At 57.2% G+C, this 22,778-nt stretch overlaps 1 protein-coding gene across 1 annotated transcript in view; it reads left to right on the top strand.

Moving 5' to 3' along the window:
- The first annotated feature begins 2,182 nt into the window (after window positions 1–2,182).
- Window positions 2,183–22,778, top strand: part of AJAP1 (adherens junctions associated protein 1) — a 63,513-nt gene continuing 42,917 nt past the window's right edge. The window contains exon 1 of the mRNA XM_024125628.1: window positions 2,183–2,994. Within this exon, the coding sequence (XP_023981396.1) occupies window positions 2,187–2,994 (808 nt within the window). The 5' untranslated portion in view covers window positions 2,183–2,186. The remainder of the gene's footprint in view (window positions 2,995–22,778) is intronic.

Below are 22,778 nucleotides of genomic sequence, written 5' to 3'. Positions count from 1 at the left end.
GGCAGAGCCTGGTACTACCTGGTGGAGTCTGGTAATGCCTGGTGGGGCCTGGTGAGTCCTGCTGAAGTCTGCAGGTACCTGGGGAGGCCTGAGGGTCCCTGGTAGTACCTGGTGGAGCCTAGTGGTGACACCTGGTGGGGTGGTGGGGTATAGGGAGACCTGTGGTGCCCTGTGAAGCCTGGGGGTACATGGTGAGGCCTGGGGATGCCTGTTGAGGCCTAGTGGTACCGGGGGTGGGGGGGCCTGGTGAGGCCTGGTGGTGCCTAGTGGGACCTGGTCCTACCTGGTGAAACCTGATAATACCTGGTGAGGTCTGGGGGTTCCTGGTAGTAACTGGTGGGGTCTGGTGGGACCTGGTGAAGCCTGGGAGGACATGGTGAGGCATGGGGGTGCCTGGTGGGGCATGGTGAAACCTGGTGAGGCCTGGGGGTGCTCAGCAGTGCCTTGTGGTACCTGATGGTGGCCAGTGGTGCCCTCCAGGCCGAGGCACCACACCTGTTGGAAGCAGCATCTCATTTCCCTGAGGGCTGGACTCGCATCCAAATGCACAGGGAGGTGGGAGAACTTGAGCTTCTAGAGCATATCCCCCTCCCTGAGCCACCTGTGGCCCCAGAGGAGCCGCCCTTGGTGTGCTCCCGGGGGCACCTCGCGCTGACCTAAATCTCCGCGTGCAGCGAGGCTGGCCTGGTCCCTGCACCACGCGGGGCTGGCCGTGCAGAGAAATCGCACGCCGGCAGCCTCTTGGTGCGGAGGCATTAGCATAATGAGCAGTTCCTAATTTCTGCAGCCAAGTACTTTCGTTCTGATTGAAAAACTGGGGCCTTATTATTTGAGGATTTGTCCTTTTCGGCAATTAGCGCTCATTAATACAAGTTTCTTCCTTTCAACATGCTGGGGGGACAGCACGTTCCTAAGTGTCAGTGAGGGAAAAGTCAGCCCAGGCACGTGGACACACTCACACAGACACGGACTGATCCAGTCCCTTTTAAAGTCACGTGACATCCTTGGAAGGAAACCTGCCAAACTCCGCTTCCCCAGGCCTGGTTCCACGGTGTTTCTGGGCTGGCGACTCAGTGCGACGCACAGGCTCTCCCACCCCCACCTGCGACCGTCCCCAAGTTCTGGCTTCGTGTCAGTTTCCAGACGTGGCCTTGCTGGCGAGCTCTGACTTTGAAGGGCACCTGTCCCAGGTCCCCAAGGTACCTAAGCCGGTGGCAGGGCGCGGGGCCCGGGTCCCCCCACCCTCCATGTGCACTGCATCCTCCCCTGGCTCTATCCTCGCCAGGCCGTGCGGGCGCGCCCTCCCCAGCCTCCCCGCGCTGAGGAGGTAGAGGACAGGGTTCCCAAGGGCACCTGCACGGGAGGAAAACGTCAGCAGAGCAAGCACTTGGGCAGAGTGGGCGCCTTGATGGACTTTCAGCCTCCCCGCAGCGCGTCTTTTCCTGAGCGAGAGCCAGAGGAGGCCACAAAGCAGCAGCTTTCCCCGTGTATGTGCAAGAGCATCTGAGGCCATGAGCCTGCTTTCAAATCGGCACGTTCAACTGAGATACGAGGCGGCAGAGGGTGGGGTCGGCAGAGCGCGGGGCCTGGCCCGGAGCAGTAGAGGCTGGGACGCTGCTCCACGTGGAGCCCCACAGGCTGAAACCCCCGTCCCTCCAAACCTCGGGACTGCCGGCTGCAGGCTTAGCGTCACCCACCTCGGACCGCGAACGTCTGTGACCTAGAGGGAGGTGCCAGGGCCTTGGACCCAGGGTGTGGACCACGTTCCAGCCCTGCCGTTCCCTCCCCTCTCTGTGCCTCCGTTGTATTAAGGGTCAGAGCAAAGCAGGGATGGAAGGCCCGTGAGGTCATCTCTTCAGCTGACAGATGGGGGCTTTGGAGACTCGGTTTCCCTCCTGTAAGCGGACGCTTTGTCCTCAGCCGGCCACGTGCAGGCACGCTCCTTGGAGGTGAAGCCGGGTCCTGAGCGCATGTGGTTCGGCCTGTGCTTCTAAGATGCTAACAGACCGCGCTCCAGCCGGCCTTTGAAGTGAACTAATGAAGGGTTTCGTTCCCCTTTGGAAGCTGGGATCAGCGCGCATTACAAGAAGAGCGTTTCCTCGTTCCGGTGGGGGGTGGAGAGCCCCCCCCCCCCACCAGGCAGAGGCCCCCCCACTGATGCTTTTCTCTCTTTCCCACGCAGTTCCATGTTCACCCGCTGGCCCGGCTGCTCTCTAGGAAGCCATGCTTGGATCGTTATAGCCATGTTTCAGCTCGCCCTGGATCTGCCCGCGTGTGAGTCCCTGGGCCCGGGCCCCGAGTTCCGGCTGCTGCCCCGGCTGCCCCACCGGCCGCCCCGCTTGTGGAGTTTTAAGAGCGGACAGCCCGCCCGGGTCCCAGCGCCCGTGTGGAGCCCCCGGCCGCCCCGCTTGGAGCGCGGTCACAGCCACGGGCAGGGACCGAGTCCCCGGGCCCGACGGGCGCACAGACCCAGGGACCAGGTGGCCGCTCTGGGGCCCAAAGCGGGGCTGGCCAAGCCCGCAGCTGCTGCCAAATCCAGCCCTTCCCTGGGCTCCTCCTCCTCCTCCTCTGCGGCGGGCAGCGGAGCTCCCACGGACCAGCAGGCCCTCCTGCGGCGGGGGAAGAGGCACCTGCAGGGGCCCGCTTTCAACAGCTTTGACTTCCAAGGCAGCAGGCCCACCACGGAGACGGAGTTCATTGCCTGGGGGCCCACGGGGGAGGAGGAGGCCCCGGAATCCAATACCTTTCCAGGCGTTTATGGCCCCACCACGGTCTCCGTCTTCCAAACACGGAAGACAGCTGTGGCCACCGCCACAGCCACCGCCACCGCCACCGCGGCCACCTCCGTGACACTGCAGACTCAGGGGGTCACCGAGGCCCTGGACCCCAGGAGTGGGAAACCGGTTGGGGTAAGCACGACGGAGCCTTCCAGCAGTCCCAGCAGAGACAGTGGCAAAGTCAGCAAGCCCCCGCGGGTTCTGGGGGAGACCTCAGGTACGCCCACCTCTTTTCTGGTTGGGGCTGGGTTGGGGGGATATTTTCGGGGGGGGGGTGTGGCTTAGGAGGGATGCTGAGCTGTGCCCGGGTAATGCTGTTTTGTGAGACTTTTCATTTCCCAGCAGGGAACCTAAAGCCATAGCCCCTCACGGGAAGATGGGGCGCTGTGTGTCTGTGAACTTGCACATGTCTATGTCCTGGCAAATCTGGGTTGTGCTCTGCAAGGAAGGGCCAGGCTCTTCTAGCTGCTGGAAGGGAGCAGGGAGAGGGTCTCTCCTTAGAGGTGGCCCTGAAGTGGGCACTGTACCCACCCTGCCTGTGTAGGGGTGTCTGAGCCCCACCAGACACAGGGAAACATCTTCCTGAATGGCAGAACTTCAGCTCCTGGGCCAGCCTGGGAGTTAGATGTGGGCACATCCGCTGATGGAGACAGGGTATGTGGCGTCTTCAAAAATCCTCAAGGGAATGGCCCTAAGGAGGGGCAACTGTCAGACTGGCCTAGAATTAGCAGTTACCTTAAACAGCAGGAGAGCCTGAGGCCGTGTATCGGGAGGAGCTTCCTGTGGTGTTAGCTGAGGCTTTGCGCACTGACTCAGGTTGGGGGGTGTCTTGTCCCTGAAGGTGGGTTAGGAGGTATTTGGAGGATGGAGATCAGACAAATGGCTTTGGTTCTTCTGCCCGTGTCATTCTAGGTGTGTGTAGACAACTAGCATTTCTTGGCTTTGGAATATCTCGCTGCAACGTTGTTTTGTTGTTCTTTCTCCTCCTGTAACTCCTCCAATTGCTTCGAAAGGAGCAGCCCTTCAAAATCTCCCAGGCCAAAGCTTGTCCCTTTGCTGGTAGGCCCCCTGCATGTACCCAGCTTCAGGCCGGCCAGGGGACAGCCAGCGTCCTGGACCCCTGTGTTCCCACCCTCTGCCAGCATCCTTGGCTTCTGTGAACAAGCCACGGCCCCATGCCCCACCATGACTCCCAGGTTTACAGATTGTGTCCGTGCCTGCACATCCTAGACTAGCAGCAGTATTTGCTGACTTGCAAAACAGGATGCAGGTTCCGGGGCATGAGCCCAAAGGGGTGGGGGCACCGTGCAGCCTCCTCCACCCCCGGCTTGCTTCTCCACTTCCTCAGTGTTTGGACCTGACGCGGATCCTCTACGGAACCCAGAGGACAGAGAGAACTGCTTGTCCGGGTCCCTCCGCAGCCAGGTGGCCATGCTGTCCCTCGCACCCTGTGTGTGCACCAGATTTTGTATCCTGGCCGGCAGGCAGGGTATGGTCAGTAGTTGGACAGGTTTCCATGGAGTGGATGGCCTTTGTTCCATGACCTACTTCCTTCCTTCACCTGGATAAGAGAACTGCAGTTTTTATTCTGCGTGATTCTTCCCTAGAGAGCAACATATCTGTGGAAGCAAAGCCAAGCTCCATCTCAGCGCCAGGGGCCGGGGGCCGGGATTGAGGGACGGAGGCTGTGAGCTTGGGGTGTCACGGGAGAGGATCTGCAGGGCCGTGCCTCAGCTGTCTTCCACATAGCCCCCTTCTGGGGTCTAGAGACACACAGACCCTGCCATTCACCTTCTCCTTGCCAGGCGCCCAAGAGCAGTTTACAGAGCTTTCGTTTTTACCTCAATAAACTCGCAAGCCATCATCATAGTAGAATTTAGGGGTGCGTTCATTTATTGTCATCTCCTCTGCCTACGTCACTTACTGTATAGACATGGATGAGAAAACCAGTTCCCATTTCTTCCAAATTACATTTGTTATTACTAAAGTTAAATGCCCAGGACAGCATTATAAGGCTTAGCAAATTAATTCATAGTACATTGGATATTGCTAATCCAGCTTGACAGATGCTTATCTTGGAAAAGATTTATGGTTCTTCATAATATAATCTGCGGCTAGATTAATTTGTTAGGCACGGCAAATTTAAAAGGAGGAAAGTATGTGTGTTTGTTTCTAGTTCAGAGAAATGTTCATTCTGGGAAGTGATGCTGGATGCTGAGTAGGGGCAGACAGTGGTCCTCGGCTTCGAGTTCAAGGCAAGGAAAGAGAGGAAATGCTGATTCCCCTAACTGGGCTCATCAAAGCTCAGCTGGTGCTACATAAGTGATCCAAGCCCCAGGGCATTGAGAGCCCAGGCAGGGGTCCTGCAAATCCCGCCAGTCAGCAGATGTAGACCTAGGCCCCCCAACTCGTTGGAGTATGACTGCTACTCACACTTCTCCGACAGGATTTAAGGCAGCAAGGGTGGTCTTGGGGAATCCCAGAGCTGTGGTCTGGGGGGCCTTGCGCACCACGGTGAGCGGTACGTGCTTCCAGGCTGCAGATCTGCGTGTGAATCTGGGCTCTGCTGCGCGTAGCTGGCTGACCCTGGGAAAGTTCTCTTCTCTGTTGGCTACATTTTCTTCATTTATGAAAGTTTAGAAATATCTCTCCTAAATGGTTGCTGTGAAGTCTCAGTAAATCAACCCCAAGTACAAAACATGGTGCCTGGCAACTAAGAATCCTCTGTCCGCGCCAGATGTTTTTATACCCAGCAAGAGTGACTCTGAGGAGAGGGTTACAGGTGTCAAGGACAAACAAGCCCAGATTTGCCCACTCACAGCTGGGGGGTGCCCCAAAGTCTGGAATTAAGGCTTTAGGAAGTGATATGAAGAATATGATAAGTCAATTCTGTGGTCAAAAGAAGTGTCTTTGGAATCAGATTTGGGAAGTTGTTTTATTTTTGCTTCTGTAGAGAAATGTTTAGAGGGGGAATGTCTAAACATTCCTGTCTGTCCATAGCACAAGCATTGGTGGGTGTAGAAAGGGCAGGTGGTTGGTGATTTGGGGCACTCTGAAATCTGTCAGGAGCTAACATTATATGGAAAAGCTGCTGGAATTGTCTAAGGGCCCACTTGACGTGGAGCAGGAATCACGCTCCACGTAAAGCGGTTGGGAAACCTCTCCTAGTTTTAGTGTGGTAGTTGAGAGTGCCACAGCCTGCCTTGCCAATCCCTGGCTTCATTCGTATTAGCTGTGTGAGCTTGGGCAGCTTGCTTCTTATCTCTGTGCCTCAGTGGGAATTACAGAATTAAAAATCTCATAATGTTGTAAAGATTCAGTGAGATAGTACATGCCAGGCGCTCAGTGCCTGGCACATAAAAGTGCCTCAGGACATGTTTGCTGCTGTTAATACGATAATGATGATGGTGGTGGTGATGATGATGGAAATGATGGTGGTGATGTTGGAGATGATGGTGCTGGTGGTGATGATGAAAATGGTGATGATGATGGTTTTGATGGAGATGACGTAGACGATGGTAATTATGATGATGGAGATGATGGTGCTGGTGGTGATGATAAAAATGGTGATGATGATGGTGATGGTGGTGGTTTTGATGGAGATGATGTAGACGATGGTAATTATGATGGATATGATGGTGCTGGTGGTACCGGTGCTGGTGGCGATGGTGATGACAATGATGATTATTGTCCTTGTGATGATTTGCTGTCACCGGCTTACTGCTCCATGGCGACGTCATTTGATGAGGTCCCACACTCTCATCCCTGACCTTGGTGCTCCGAGCAGAGGTGTAGATGATGCTTAGCCAGGAACTGCTTGGGGTGGAAAATCACCTGGCTCGGGTTCACCAAGGCACTGAGCTGCAGCCTCACACGGTGCTGGCAGAGGCTGCGCGCCAGACGGTCAGCACTTCACCTGAGGTCGGGAAAAGAGGGCTCACCACGGCGAAGTGCTGTTCTCCAGTGACAGCTCTCTTGCTGGTTGTGTTCTGAGTCTGGAATTACAGTGTCTCCCAGGAGAGAAACGGAAAAATGGAAAGTCATTTCCTGGGCTTTAATCTTAAACCTCGTAAAGGGAGCTGTGGGCAGTTTAAGCCAGCCGGTTTCAGTCCCCGCGTTTGCCCACTGCGGGATCTCCTGGGCACCTGGCCTGCAGTCAGTGCTCAGTAAAGATTTCCCAGACCTGACGTTCCTCGACCCTGCCTGCTGGCCCCCGGCTCCTGCCTGCGCAGACGCATCTGACGCTTTCCCCACCTGCCTGTGTTCACAACTCCGGGAAGGTGCACTGCCCAGGAGGGCCAAGGTTCCATTGTCATTCGAGATTTGTCCCCGTCTGGATCAGTCACAGACTTGTGACACCCAACAGCTCCAGGGTGCGATGGCTCCGATGTCCTCCCCGTTCTGTCTGGTGGTTTTTACACTGGAATCCGCTCATGCGCTTCCAAGGATGATTTCCAGGTTGCTTTGTCCTTGTCACCAGGGGCCTTCAGTGTCCTCTTGGTGGGACGGGCTGGTGTCGTCTTCTCTCACCCTGATGGTCAGATAACCTGAACTGGGAGCCGGGAGACCTTGGGATCAAGTCCCGTGATGATGGAGTCGTTTCTAAATGCCGGGATCGGAGGGGAAGGGAGACAGAAGCAGATGTAACGGAGAGAGACATGTTCCTCCCCTTCTGTTTAAAGCCGCGACGGCGGTTTAAATGCTGAGCCCCTTTTAATTAACTTGCTGGGTGTTTGCTGCCAGGGAAATGAATCCGTCCTTAATTTAAAGATATTTGAAGCAAATGACTCACGAACTTCAAAATTTTGAGTGGCTTAATTGGGATAAGAGCATCAACGAACAAGTGAGCTTGTGGAGCTTTCCTAAACATCCTAAACTCTGTAGACAGCGAGGCTGATCTTTGGGGTCTTCGCTGGGACTTCCCGTATGGATGCGGTGTGGCTTGTCCTGCCAGCTCTGGTTCTGGAGGGTGACCCCGTCCTGGCCACAGGCGGGATCGTGTGTGTCTGCTGACGGCGCCGGGACCTGTCCAGCCTCCCTGAGTGCTCCCCTGCCTTTGCTGAGCAAAGTTGTGTTCACACCAAGTGGATAAATGAGCTGACTCATTAAAGCCGGCCTCGGACTCTCCTGGAGATGACTCCATCACCGGCTTCCTTTTATTCCCTTCACATGCTTCCTGCTCCAACTTACAGCATTTAGTGCTTCTTAAGCTCTTTGGTTCCCTCAGGGCTTCATTCCCCTTCTAAGAGCAGTTTGGGATCGGGAAGTTTCTTTAATTCTTTTTTTTTTTTTTTTAGTTTCTTTAATTCTTAACCCAAACCATGGTGGCCGTCCTCCTTCGCTTTCCACCTGTGAGCGGTGGCCACCCTGGGCTGTTGTCCTCCCCAGGCCCTCAGAAGATGCAGGAAGAGACCTGAATTGATGCCTCCTCTACCTGGAAACCAGTGTCCTCTAAGGGTGCCGGTGGGGCTGCCGGTGATCCAGGGCCTGGGGGGCTGCAGGGGACACACCCCTGTAGGATGCATCTCCCCTCCACGGGAACTGCACTCACAGATGCTTTCGATATATGGTGGTATATGGTTTCATCCACTCACAGGGGAATGATTTTAAGGGTTGAAATTAAATGTTAGACAGAAGATCATTTTTAGAATTTTTATTTGACTATGTTAAGAGAACTGGTTCTGATCAATTGCACAGAGAACCATCCACTCCTTAGTTGACATTAAATGCTGCACCTTGGGGCGGGGAGGGGCCAGGGGGTGGAAAACCCATCCCTGTGTCCTCTTTACAGGGAGTTTAAAAATCTCTTTGGGAAAGCCAGACAGGGAAGGGCACAAGAGACAGATGACAGTTAAGGGCGCGAGAGGAAATGTCACAATAGGCAATAATAGCTCAGGTGTTATTCTGGAAACACAGATGGGGGAGGAGGGATGAATGAGGAGAGCCCTGATGGACGGGGAGGGCGAACAGGGGCAGAGGCCAGGGAGGCCAGCGCTGCTGGAAGCCCAGAGGCCTGCCTGGTAGAGGGAGCCCGGGGGGGTGGTGGTGACCCCGGGACTGTCTTCTCACCTCTAGAACAGGATCTGGAAGAGAAAACCCCTGGGGTCCCTGGTCCAGCTCTGAACTGACGCAGCAACGTGAGAGGCATGTGTCCTTCTGCCAAAAGCACCAGAAGAACGGCCTTGGTGCCGTTGCCCTCCTGTTTTGTCATCAGTGAAAGGAGAGCCCTGGAGAGCTTTGGCATCCCCCGCTTACAGCGTCAACAGCCCGCCAGCCAGCCGGGGGCCAGGCAGTGCGCCCAGCAGTTCCCGGGCGCAGGCGGGCTCTGGGGTCAGCAGGGCGGTTGCTGGAGACAGGGTTTCAGAGCCTCTGTTTGGGGTGAGACGTCACCCGTTCTGTCCCCCGCCCCTGCCCAGGAGTGGTCCCGGTTTACAGTGACTAACGTGAAAGGGCCCAAGTGATTACGCCTGGGGAAGAAACAGTGCCGTCACCTCTGCAGCAGGTAGGTTCCCAGTGAAGGTCGGGGCCCCCCAGAGCTCCCTGCCCAGTTCCGGAGACTCAGCCCCGGCTGCCGGGTGATGGATGTGCCACACGGTCAGACAGGAAGAGCAGACCTCCGGTCTTTGCTTTCGATGTGGCTCAGCCACTCTCTGCCCTGAAGTCTGTGGTTAGGAGGTGATGAGCAGTGATAATAGAGGATGCAGCTTCCCTTTCCAGAAGCTTCCTTTGGCAGCAGGGATGCCGAGTCTGTCTGGGGAGCTGCGTGGGGAACAAAGCTGGGGCTGGTGGGGGGAGAGCCCCTGCCTTGACCGGACCTGCCCCAGACCCTGGCGGCCCGCCTGCGGGCCAGTGGCATATCCTCAACTCTGCGCGTGACCTCGGGGAGTCCCGGCTTCCCTGCCTGCAGAACTGGGAAATGCTTTCCACCTCGCGAGGCCGTCCTGAGACTTGACCGTGTTGACCCCGGTGGGACGCGGAGCTTGCAGCCGTGCCGGGGCAGAGCTGATGATGGAGTCCACCTCCTTTTGTGGCTACCTTGGGGGTTGGAATGGCGCCAGTGCTGGGAAGGTGCTACCTATTTTGTGTCCTTCAAATGCTCCCCAAAGGTATTAGGATGAGGATGTGCCAGTACCCAGCCAGAATTGTTCTAGCTCTTCTGTGACCTTTCTCTGCCCTGGAAGGCTTTCAGCAATCAGACCTACCCCGGAAACCCAGCAGAACCCCCTAACGAGCCACATCGGCAGCCCCGTGTGTGGTTTGGAGGGCGTCACACCACGGGGAGGTCATGAACTGGGGCATCCTTTGCACGAGGACAGCCTGCTTCTCTCCAGACCCCCTGGAACACAACCCTCCCCCAATAAGCAGCCCAGGAAGGACTTGCCATGCTCCCAGCTCGGCTTCACTCTCCACGTTTCCAAAACTGGCCTGGGGGGCAGGGGGTGGTGCTGATGCTGAGGGGGGCTCAGCCATCGAGAGTCGGGGGGCAGGTGGACCAGGACCCAGCTCTCCTCACCCCCAGGCCAGGGCCCTTTCCGTGGCTCCGGGGGGACCCTCCCTACCACACACCCCTGTTGCCTGAAGCTTCAGGACATCCTGAGTGAGGTGGGGACAGGGGTCCTAAGCCCGAGAGGAAGCCGATTGTCTTATTAGCTTGCACTTTCTGGGCCATGTGTGAGGTCCAGTGATGAAAGAACCTTCCCTGTCCTCTTGGGCCTTCGAGAAGCTCCAGGAGTTGGGGGTCTCCACCAGCAAAGCCTAGGCCGGTGGGGGGGTGGAAGGGTCAGATGCCCACACGGTGTGCTTTCACACGCTGCCCCAAAAGGCCAGCAGCTAGGGCCCTGGCCAGGACTCCAGGGGTGTGTCCTTGGGAGGGAGGCTCAGCCATCGAGAGTCGGGGGGCAGGTGGACCAGGACCCAGCTCTCCTCACCCCCAGGCCAGGGCCCTTTCCGTGGCTCCGGGGGGACCCTCCCTACCACACACCCCTGTTGCCTGAAGCTTCAGGACATCCTGAGTGAGGTGGGGACAGGGGTCCTAAGCCCGAGAGGAAGCCGATTGTCTTATTAGCTTGCACTTTCTGGGCCATGTGTGAGGTCCAGTGATGAAAGAACCTTCCCTGTCCTCTTGGGCCTTCGAGAAGCTCCAGGAGTTGGGGGTCTCCACCAGCAAAGCCTAGGCCGGTGGGGGGGTGGAAGGGTCAGATGCCCACACGGTGTGCTTTCACACGCTGCCCCAAAAGGCCAGCAGCTAGGGCCCTGGCCAGGACTCCAGGGGTGTGTCCTTGGGCCGAGGGCAGAGCCCCTGAGAGACGCACACCTGGGTCCTCTTCTCTATCCCCCATCCGCATGAAGGAGGGCACCAGCATCCTCTGTGGAGACGGGGCAGGAGGAGCCACCCCTGAGGACAGAGGCAGCCGGAGAAGGCTGGGCTGGGAGGAGGGTGCCAGGGGGCAGGAGAAGGAAGTGCCAGGGCTCTAGGGAAGGGCCCCTGACCATGCAGACGCACAGCCCGAGTTCCGAATACACACTTGCAAATGCTCCCTTGACTCACTTCCAACGCACCTACCTTTTCATAGAAAATCTAGCCTGCCGAAAGCAGTGGTTCTAAACGCTCGTGTGGTGCCCTGAGCGTGATTTAGAGGCAACACAGAGGAAGGTTACTTATGGTAAAGGCTGGTCTGTGCCCATCTGCACTGGGAAGCGTAAGGAGGTGGTCAAAGGCACCCTCCACCCCCGCCCCGGGGCATCACCAAGAGCATGACGCCAACACGAGCTGAGACAGGTGTGTCTGCTGGGCCTTGAGGGCAGGTGACTTTCTGAAATGGTGAGCAGCTCTCTGCAACCTTGGGGACAAAAATAATACAGCTTCCTTCTGATGTGCGTGGTGGTTGCATTCTGGGAAACTTCGGTGCTCCTGCAAACCATGCAAAGAATACCCTGGGTCTGTATACGTGGAGGCGAAGGAGGGTCTGCGGGCTCAGAGCGTTCAGAAGGTGCCTGAACGTGTGGCAGGACGTTCGCTGTCACGCACAGGACAGAGGGCCGTCTCTGGGGGAGCACGTCTGTCCCCCGTACTGCAGGGCGGGTAACATCGCAGCCTTACTCAGCCGAGGCCAGTCATCGTGACAACCAAATGTGTCCCCACATTCCACGATGCCCCTGCCCCCCGAGAATCCTGGCTGCAGTCCTAGGCATTCCTGGGCCTCGCCCTCACCTGCGGGCCGCACACAGAAGCTTGCTTCTGTGTGTGAGTGTCCTGGGGCTGCAGCCACAAATCACCCCAAACTGGGGGGCTTAGAACCACAGAAGTTCATTCTCTCCCGGTTCCAGAGGCCAGAGGACCAAAATGAAGGTGTGGGCAGGGCTGGGCTCCCTCCACAGGCTCTAGGAGAGCATCCTTCCTGCCTCTTGCAGCCGCGGGGCGCTCCGGCGTCCTTGGCTTGTTGCCGTATCCCTCTAATCTCGGCCTTGTCCTCAGATGGCTTATTCCTTCTGTGTCTGTGTCTCTCCTTCTAAGGACACCCGTCGTTGTATTTAGGGTCCACCCTGATAATCCAGGATGGTCTCATATTGAGACCCTTAATGTAATTACATCTGCAAAGGTCCTTTTTCTAAATAAGGTCATATTGACAGGTTCCAGGGATTAGGACATGGCTATCTTTTGGGGGGGGGCGGGGCGCTGCCATTGAACCCACTACAGTGGGAGGAGCTTTCATTAGCTCTGGCTGGGGTTGGCAGTACCTGGGGATTTTCTCCTGCAGAGGCAGAGGGAAAACTGCAGATGTTTTCATCCGCCCTCAGTGCTGGTATTGCTGGAGAGGTAGGCAGGCCTGCGCGGGGAGAGCCTTAGCCCAACCCTCACTGCCCCTCCCCCACGAGGCCAGAGCTGCCCACGGGCCCTGGGAGCCACTGGGGCTTTGGAGCAAGTTTCCTTTGTATAAACTGAGCTTTGCAGACAGGTCAGAGATCAAAGTGCTTGCGCTCCCATTGGCCTCATCCCTGTAGATCATCATTCACTCACTTGTTCATTCAGTTCAAGTGTTTACTGAGCACCTACTATGTTCCAGGCTCTGCAGTGACATCAGAAGACAGCACACACACACGGTCTGTGTCCCCTCCGGGGGCAGCAGACAGACAGACACACGTACAAACACAAATAAGGAAACCCACGTACGAACGCGTGCGAGGAGGGCGCACACGGGGTGGGTGGGTGAGTGTGGCCAGGGAGGCAGGCCTCCCCACCTGAGGACCCGAGTGACGAGAAGGAGGGAATGACGGGGAAATGGAAGGTGGAGGCAAAGGAAACCGTGTGATGTGATGAGTGACAGAAGGGCCCCGGTGGGCGGGTCACGCGAATTGGAGTCGGGGAGGTCAGAGTGGTGGCTGGGCGAGGTCGCGGGGTGCTTAGGGGTGGCCGTGAGGGCTCTGGGTTTTATCCTGAGTGTAATGGGGTGAACAGAGTGCCGTAGTCCCGCAGAGGCTCCTGGAGGGCAACCGTAGGGGAAGGACAGGAGCGCGGGTGATGGAGGCAGCCCAGTGGAGAGGGGAGGCTGGGGGTGGGTGGACTTACTGAAGAATCGGACGGGCAAGTGAGGAGAGAGAACAACCTGGAAGGCCTCCAAGTGTTGGGTCTGAGCAACTCGTGTCTTCAACTGAAAGTGGTTCATTTGACTGAGACGGGGCAGCGTTGGGCGGGCACGGATTGGAGAAGAATGTCAGCCCCTTTAGCCGTGTCGAGGTCAAGCTGCCGTGTGCGCTGTCCAGGTGGGGACGTCTGCGGAGTTCTGGACTTGTGAGTTTCCAGCTGGGGAAGGTCTGGCCTGGGGTGGAGACTCAAAGGCCTCCAATGTCTGGGTGTGGAGGGTTGAGATCACCTGGAGGGAGTGTGGATAGCATGAGACGGGGATGGACACAGGGCCCTGGGGAGTCCGGGAAGTGTGAGAAAGAGGAGGAGGTGGGGCCGGAGGGGAGCAGGAGGGTGGTACGTGGAAGCCTGGAGCGGGGGAGAGGGAGGAGGAAGGGGGGAGGGGAGGGGAGGGAGTGGGGAGAGAAGGAGAAAGAGGGGGAGGAGAACGTGGTCCAGTGTCAGAGCTCCTGGGAGGCCAGGGAGGTGAGAACCAAGGGAGCGTCACCCTTGTCCTGTGTCAGGGGTGGACGGCTGGAGGCTTGGTGAGAAGGTGCCCCGGCGGAGCGGATTAGGGGGAGAGGGGAGGTGAACAAGTGGAGGCGGAGGGTGGAGCTGGAGATTTTGTGCAGTCCGGGCTGCAAGGGAAGGGGGAAAGCGTCGGGGAGAGGACCACAGAGGTGACACAGGACTCTGCTGTCTTGTTTTGCTGTTTGTGATGAGGGAGCGTTCAGGCACACTGCCTGGCAGCGCGAATGGTCCGGCAGAGAATGAACACTCACGGTGGGGAGAGAACAGAGATACTGGGGAGGCAAGGTCCTTAAGGGACGAGGGGCTGGCCTGGGTGGCTGGAGGCCGACCTCTGTGCTCAGTGGAGAGGGCGGATGAGTTGGGCTTCGGCAGAGAGAGCGGAGGTGATAACGGGAAGGCAGGTCTGGGAAGCCCTGCTTTTCCCAATGAGGGACACTCCCCCCTTTTAACTTGAGAACCTGTGCCAGTGCGAGTGGGAAGTGGCCCTGAGGGACGTGAAGAGGAGGCTCTGCCACCTCAGGCGTGGACAGACGGTGGGCAGTGCACACGGAGATCAGCTCGGATGGAGGTGGGGCATGTGAGCTGGTGGGAAGGAGGCGTCTCGGGGGGTGGGACATGTGGGCCCGAGCCTTCCAGGGGCAAGTGCGGAGGCCGCCTGGCAGGAGTGAGTCTGAGTGTGGGAAGAGCTGAAGCGGGGCGGAGGGCTGGAGCCCGTGCAGGGGAGGGGGCAGGATGTGGAGGTCCTGGTCAAGAGCAGGTTTGGATGTTTCTCTAAGTTCCAGCAGCAGCCACGGGAGAACCACCCCCAAACGTGCAAGCCAGCTTCTGTCCACGCTGACATTGGCAGTGACCCGGACCCCACCTGTGGCCCCTCACCTGGTGAGGTAACCTTGGTGTCCTCACCTGGTTAGGTTGTGGGTCAGCAGACGTGGAAGAGTACCTCCCAGCTGCCACCCTGTACCAACTCCTGCATCCCCTCTACCAGGGCCTTGCAGCCTCCACCTGCCCAGTCAAACCGGTTCTTGGGGAAACATCACCAAGTTCACAGAACATCCGGGCTCCTTCTGCTGCCTTCCACCTCGAAGCCCATGAAAACGTCAGCCCCTTCCAGGAGTAGGGGTCAGTTTCTCCTCCGTGAGAGCCTTGCCCGAGGCTGGAGGCCCTGCCAGCCACAGAACGGCCGTCTGGAGCGCACCCTTTAACAGTCTTCTCTAATCCACACCAGGACTGGCCCTGCTCCTGGCTGAGACTCGGACCCAGACTTAGAAACGAGTCCCTCACTCTTCCCTCTGAGGCCCAGGCTCTATTGGAAATCACATTCTGTCCCCGGACACGGGTGGACATTCAAGGTGTGTGGACCCCAGGCCCAGGGCTGGTGCTGCATTCAAAACAGTGGTCGGTGGTCAGCTGCCTGCTTGGCAAGACTGGGGTGCACTTCTGGCCAGTGAAGGGCTCACACATCAGTGGGTATCAGACTGTTTCCAGAGGCTCAGGAGATAATGAGCCATCGAGGGCGACAAGATGCAAGGCCAGCAGCATCTCAGCTCCTCTGGTTTCTCGGCAAGCAGCTGAGGACGGGCTGGTTTCTCCAGTCCATTATTAGGAAAACCAAAGCATCCAGGCAATGAACACACTCTAATCTACCCTGCCACTGCCATGAGCTTCCCTGGGGTGGGCGCCATGCAAGGCAGAGCCCCACGTGGAGCAGGTGGAGGCGGGCAGGGAGGCTTTACAGTCCTGGGATATCCTGAAGCCTCGTGCCCACCATCCTTCTGGCCAGATCCCCAGATATCGGTTCTTCCCGTCTGCACTTTATCCTTGGAATCTTGATCACCATCGAGACACTTAAAATCCCTGTCCATCCCCCCGAGGTGGACAGGCACCTCTCTGCTCCTCAGTTAAGAACCTGGCAGCTGGGAGGGTGGTGGGGGGAGAGGAGGCCTCCTGGGGTCCGGTCCCTCAGGAGCTTCCTGGGGGAGGAGAGGGTCCTGGGCACAAGGTGGAGAGGAAATCTCCATGAGGAGATGTGGCCCAAGATGGAAGTTCTCAGGGGCTTGATGTTTCTCTCTGAATGGGCTGAGGCAGGGGCACCACTGGCCATGGAAGGATGGGCCTCATGTCTGACAGCCCACCTGGAGCCATCACCCTGATGGTCATTTGTTTATGCCCTCACTCGTTCAAGCCCACTTACAGGCATCCCAGTTTCCAGGCTGTAATAGTCAGCTGTGCTGTGTAACAAAGTCTGCAAGCTCAGGGGCTTAACACCACCTACCTTTCAGTTTCTGTGGGTCCTTCACTGGGTCCTCTGCTCGGGGTCTCCTGGGCTCTGGGCTCCAGAGGTGTCAAGCTGGGAGCAGAGGTCTCACTACTCTGAGGCTCCTGGTTACCTCCTACCCCTGGGGCCAGGTGCTCATCTGGAGGCCCGACTAGGGAAGGGCCCCCATGCAGCTCATTCCAGGCGTCACTTCCTCGTGGCCGTGAGACTGAGTCCCCCATCCCAGTGAACTCACTCAGCTCCCCTGAAACACGGATTTTAGCACCAGCTCTGCCACAGAAGCAACTTTCCTGGAAACGTCCATCTTGGACCATATCTCCTCATGGAGTTTTCCTCTCCACCTTGGGCCCGGGACCCTCTCCTCCCCCAGCCCACTATCCTGTGGTCTCTCTGTCATCAGAACCAGCCTCGCTGGGCCTGTCGCCTCTGTCCTGAGGACCCCCGTCAATCTCCCCCTCAGCCCCTGATGGTCATGGGACCTGTGGAACCCAAGGGTGCTGCCCCCAGTCTCCTGCTCCTTCTTGACCTGGCCAGCTTGGAGCCCATTGTTCTGTTGTGTCCTGGGGAAAAAAAATCATTGAAATAAATTACACACCAACACCTAGAGATGGATCCTTAATTAATACACTCAGCCATCTCGGCTTCCCACTTGTAAATAGCACCTCCAGTGAATGAATAAATGGCCTGGCTCCTGACCTCAACACTGACAAGATCTCCATTTCCTTGTGTCAGGGAAGCCAGTCAGAGTGGGAGGAACCCTCGACAGGGTCTGTGTCCCCATGGGTGTCGCTACGCTCACCAGGGCACTTGGGTGGTCCGGCTGGAGCATGAGGGCTGGGCATTTACTTTAACTTGATCACCTCTGAAAAGCCCTATTTCCAAATAAGGGAACATTCTGAGGTCCTGCAGGTTAGGACTCCAACATAGCTGTGTGAGGGACACAAGTCCACTCAAGATGCTTGTCATTGGATTTAGGGCCCACCCAGATAATCCAGGATGATCTCATCTTGAGATCTTTAACTTGATTACATCTGCAAAGACCCTTTTTCCAAATAAGGTCACATTCCCAGGGACTCAGGGTTAGGACTTCAGTATCTTTTGGGGGGGGACAAAGTTCAACCCATAAAAGTACCCCCTTCTTTCTGCCCCCCATTGTCAACCAAATACAGCTCCTCTCTCCTGTCTGTGTAGCCCCATGAGAGCAAATCCTTGAGGAGGGGGTGTTTGGTAAGATGGCTGCGGAGGGAAGGGGCTCTACGTCCCTGAGGACAGAAGTTTCTGGAAGTTTTCCTCGACCACACGTGGATTATTTAACATCCTGTCAGAGGAGGAACGGGGAGGAAGAGAGACATGTCTGCAGCGTGTTTAGGGCAGAGGTTCTCGTAAAGGTTGCTTTTGTTGTTGACTTTGGCTTTGGGGGAAAAACAACGCTACAAGACACTGAAAGAATTCTGGGCAGCGACCTTGGCCCAGCTGTTCCAGAAGCTGGGATTAATCTGCAGCTCACCTAGAGAAGAAGCGGGATGATGGGAAAACGCTTACCTTCCTCTTGATCTCTTCTCATTCTTACAAATTTTAAAGACAAGCAAAAACACCAGCCGCCGTTTCCCCTGCTGGATATGTCGATTCCTGGAAGGTGTGCTGTGTTTCCCGCTGGTCCAGACAGTAGGAATGATGCGGGGCCTCCCCATTCTGCAGCTGGAGATGGCACCACAGAACCTGAGACCCACCTGTCAGGCCAGAGCCAGAGCCAGAGGGGAGGACGTATCTCCCCAGGAGGAAAACACCAGCCCTTTGTGTCCTGCGGTGCTGAGCCCACACCTGCCAGATGGAGGCAGCCCCGTCCTCCTGAAGCAACAAGCATTTCTGGAGCACCTGTCAGGGGCAGGGTGGAGCTGGGCATCCAAAGTTGCACAGGGAAGAACAGACACTCCAGCCCCCCTCTGCCGCTTGGTCCTTGAGCAGGTCTCGTCCCCTCCCTGGCTGGATCAAACTTTGCCTGCACTCCTCCTTTTCCTCCAAGGAGAAAGTATGTCCTTCTCCCTTGGGTATCTCTTCTTAGTCTCACTCATAGATTCAGCTTCCGAAATTAAAAGGAGATTGCTGATGCTTTTACCGTGAGAACATTTTATTGTTTTTTGAAGTAACTGAAGAGCTGACATTTGCTCAGAGTCTTTCAAGATGTCATCTCCAGGGAAGAGCTGCAGCCTCATCTTGGCATTTTAAGTGCCCCCCCGAGAGCTAAGAAAAGTACAGGATATCAAAGCATCTTGTTGTACACTTTAAATAAATTTATTTGTCAATGATACCTCAATAAAGCTGAAGGAAAGGAAAAGAAAAGTACAGGGCAAGGCAGGCAGGCCGAGGGGCCATGGGCCTGGTCAGCCAGTCACCATGTCAAGTCAGCTTGAGAAGGAGGAAGAAGCAGGTGGTTTAAGGGACTGTGACCCCAAAGCTTAGCTGGTGGCATGTGGAGGCCCACGGGGCAAGGTCACTCCGACACGGGGTGCTGTTTGCGTGGATTTCCAGAAGGACCAGCTTCTACAGGCTCCCGGCCACCCTGGGACAAAGGCAGAGGTGCTCACACAGTAGCCTCTTAGGCTGGCAGCTTCTAGAGAAGAGCCGAAGCCAGGCTCTGGGATGGTGCCCTGCTCCCCCCTTTTTCTCGGGTCCGATCCATCCTAGGGGGCCAGGGTTCTCAGCATTCACCATGAAGGGGTCTGGGGTGTCCCTCACCAGCAGCATCCCCTCCACGCAGCCCATCCTCCAAGACCCCTCCCTGGAGGCCAGGGCACCCCCTCCTAATCTCAGCTGTGATAGTAACAGAGAGGGAGCCCCCAGAGCCTTGGGATGGCCGTGGGAAGTGCCCTCTAGGGAGAAAGGCCCCGCTGGGAGGGAGCGATGTGAGCGTGCCTTCCCTCGTGGGGCCAATGAGATGCATTTCCACAGCCTCCCAGGGTACAAGGACAAGCCTTTCGGCCAGAACCTCTGCTCAGAGGGCCCTTAGCACACAGGTCTGGGGACAGCTGCGTCCCCCTCTTCCCCAGAGAGGCTGAGGAAGGGCGCTGCATGGTGATGTAGGACCCTTGGGGTCAGAGTGTACCGAAGAGGCTGTGCAGGTCCAGGGGACCCTAATGCCATCTCATCCTAGGACCCTGCTAGGGCGTCACGTGGCCGACCTGGGCAAAAAGGTGCAGCCTCCCAGGAGGAGGTGGGGTGGAGGAATAGCACAGAGATGCTGGAGGGAGGCTTCCTTGCCTGGCACTTCTGCTCCCGCTGGCGCTGTGGTCCACCGGCTTTCACCTGAGCCCTGGAGCCCAGGAAACTGAGCCACGCGTGGCTGGGGCTCCTCGGGGAGTCCACTCCGAATTACGCTCGGCCCGCAGACAGCCTCATCGATGCTAGAACCTTCTATAAACAAGAGCATCACCCCCACCCTGGGTGCCCCAAGGTGCCCGATGCCAGGGGGTAAAGAGCAGCTTCGTAGAAGCAGCGCAGGACTGAGATAGCTCACTGGCCCCCTGCGGGACCTGGGGTGGGCCTGGGGCCCTGGGCCTCTGTGTGCACATCTGTAAAATGGGATGACCTCCATGTTAGGCCTCCCTCGGCACGTGGGTAACGGATGCTGGAACTCTGGATGAGCTACGGTGTGCCGTCATCATCTCCCCTGCGTGCTCAGGAGGCCCTTGGGAGGCAGCAGGGCCCCACGGTGCTTGGCTCAGGGTTTTCACTTGATTTCTTTGTTTACGGACATGAAATGCTCCCTTCAGACTCTGCCTCCGTTGGGGAGATGTGGGTCTCTACTTGCCCAAGGTCCCAGCTGCCCTGAGAAGCACCGTCTCCAGATCTTGGGTGTAGAAGCAGGTCACCCAGTAGGGAGAAAATGCCCAGGCGAACCCCATTTGCTCGTTCTTTCCTTCAATAAATCAGTCATTCAACCAACCAGAATATATCGAGTGCCTGGCTCTGTGCTAGGAGCTGGGGCCTTTAGTCGTCGGAATAGTCTCTGCCCCCGTCCTCATGAAGCACGTGACTCGTCCAGTGGGAACCCAATACAACTGAGCAGCTGCCTTCCCTGTGCCGAGAAGCCTGTTCTCATTGTTCTGGAAGAACAGAGCAAGGAGAGCTAATCCTGCTCCCAAGCACAGGAAATCCACTGGGCATGGCCTGTGGGGAAGTTCCAGGGTGTCCTGACCTGCCCGCGAGTGGTCCGGGATGAGCCTCCCCCAGCCCCCATTGGCGGCAGGGCAAGGGCCGGACCAGGCCACTGTGACTTGTGCTATTTCCCAGATGCCAGAGAAGATTCTGGTGTTGTGATCTGCCCACACGCCATCGTCTGTGTCAGAGCCAGAGATAGAAGGCGGAAGATTCTTGCTCTGATTTCTGTGCTCATAATTCTAGGCCAAGATGCCCTTACAAAGTGTGGATCAAAGGAGATGGCGGGGAGAGCCGAACAGAGCAGTTCATGCGAGGGCTGTGCCGCACGAGCCGGGCCTTGCCGGTGCTCCAATAAGCTGCATTTATAACCCATCAGGTCCAAGTGTCAACTGGGCTCAGCCCAGGGAAAAACGGGAGCAACTTGCAAAAGGCCCTTTCAACCATGACAGTGAAAATCCACATACAGACCCGCAAATCTCCTGAACCCCGGACACTTGTTCTGGGCGGGAGGAAGAAAGGTGCCAGCTGGGATGCTGCGCCTCCTTAGAAGAAAGCAACACATGAGTTGAGCCCCAGAAAATGAGGGAGGGGGGTCAATTTGCAACTCCTGCCTTCACTCTTAATAATTAGATGTATCTCATACCCACCAAGAGCCAGGTTCTAAGTGCTTGGCTTGAATTAAATCTTGTAAGAGGCACAGCAGTTCTGGGAGACAGACACTCCTCTGCTCCTTATTCGGCAGTGGCAAAAACAGAAGCACAGAGAGGTTTAGTGACTTGCCCAAGGTCACACAGCCTATAAGGGATGGAGTCAGGATTCCAGGCTTCAGGGATGTTATTGTAATGCACTGCACTACCCCGGGCTTTATCTCCGTCAATCTTCTCAACAACTCTTTGGAGTCTATCGCACAGATTAGGAGATAGAGACTAAAAGAGATCAAGGAGTCTGTGACAGTCGCAGACTGCTTGGCCCCAAAGGCCTGCTGTTCCCAGCACCCTGGACCTTTGAGCACGCACACGTATGGAGTCAGCCATCCCTTGGCCGAGCCTGGCTAAGCCTCCCTCCCCGCCATCCCCCATCGTGGGGCCCTGGCCTGCCCCCTCCTCCTGACCTGTTCCGACGTTCTTGGGAAGCCCCTTCTCAGCTGCTCACTCTGCAGCCCAGATGCAGCTTCTGCTGCTTCCCCAGGAGGTGCAGGCCCTGGGAGGTCCCAGCGAAGCCCGTTAGAGCATCTGAGGAAAGGGAGGGGGCTAAAGGCACGTGAGAGGGGCAGGAAAGCCCCCGCACCCCGACATAGCAACACACCTGCATCAGCTTTGGGAAACGCCCTCCCTTTCCCCAGCTGCCTGGGGACCCAGCCCGATGTCCTCGGGCAATGAACGAACGACAGCCCTGCTGTCACGTGATCTCAGTTCACGTCCCACTGGACAGAGGGACCCACAGGGGTGATGCCCTGCAGGGTGCATGAGCTCTCTGTGGACGTTCTTGGAAGGAAGGAAAGAGGCAGCCCTGAGGAGGAGCCAGAGGTGGGGGTGGGGTGGGGAAGGGGTCAACCTCCTTCTGCGCAGGTTCCAAGGTCCAGGGGTGTCCTCGGCCCCCGGGGCCCTCAAGCGCACCTCCCCCCGCTCCCTCCGTGTCCCCGTCACAAGTCGGCTTGTCCACGTCTGCTGTCTGAGCTGCCGCCCGTCTTCACTGGGCGAGTGGAGGGAGCTCAGCTGGCCAGTGGTTGTGGGGCTTCCCCCCAGGCCTCCGGCGGGATCCGGGGGTCCTTACTGCTCGATGGAGAAGCCAAGAGGCGAAGTCTGGGCTCAAATCACTTCAGACTAGACGACAGCCTGTCTCCCGTCCTGACTCGCACCTCTGGGAGAGGGGATGGGTGATTCCCAGAAGGGATGGGGTAAGGCACGCAGGGTCCCGGCTGGGGACCCAGGGTTGGGGCTCTGCCTTAGCGGAGTCTGTCACCCGCCACGCACCCTGCCCGCAGACGGCCCGGGAGGTGCTCCAAGGCAGGCGTGTTGTGCTGGGGGGCCGGCCGCCCAGTGCCTCTGGGTCAGTGGCTGGCTCTGCCTGATCTGTCTCCTAAAGGCCCTAATTCTCTGTCTTCTGCCCTGGCCACCCCCAGCCAATCCAGGGAACCAGAGCTTAGGAGAAGAGGGCCAAGTCTGAAAACCAGCTCCCCTGCGTCCTTGTTCTAACGCCTGACTGCTCTGTGCCTCACCTTTCTCACCTGTGAAACTGGGATATGAAAAATGCCTGCTTCGTAGTGTTGTGAGGACGACAGGAGTTAATACTTGGAAAGTGCTCAGAACATGCCTGGCACACGGGAGGAACTATAATGGGGTTTATTCCATACATTTCATAAAATTCCATACATTTCATAGTCTGCACGCAGCGGCCAGATCTGACATTGCCACTC

This window comes from Physeter macrocephalus, chromosome 3 (assembly GCF_002837175.3).
Source record: "Physeter macrocephalus isolate SW-GA chromosome 3, ASM283717v5, whole genome shotgun sequence".
Classification (NCBI taxonomy): Eukaryota; Metazoa; Chordata; class Mammalia; order Artiodactyla; family Physeteridae; genus Physeter; species Physeter macrocephalus.
Note: the sequence above shows the minus strand (reverse complement) of the source record. Positions and strands in the feature narration are given on the sequence as shown.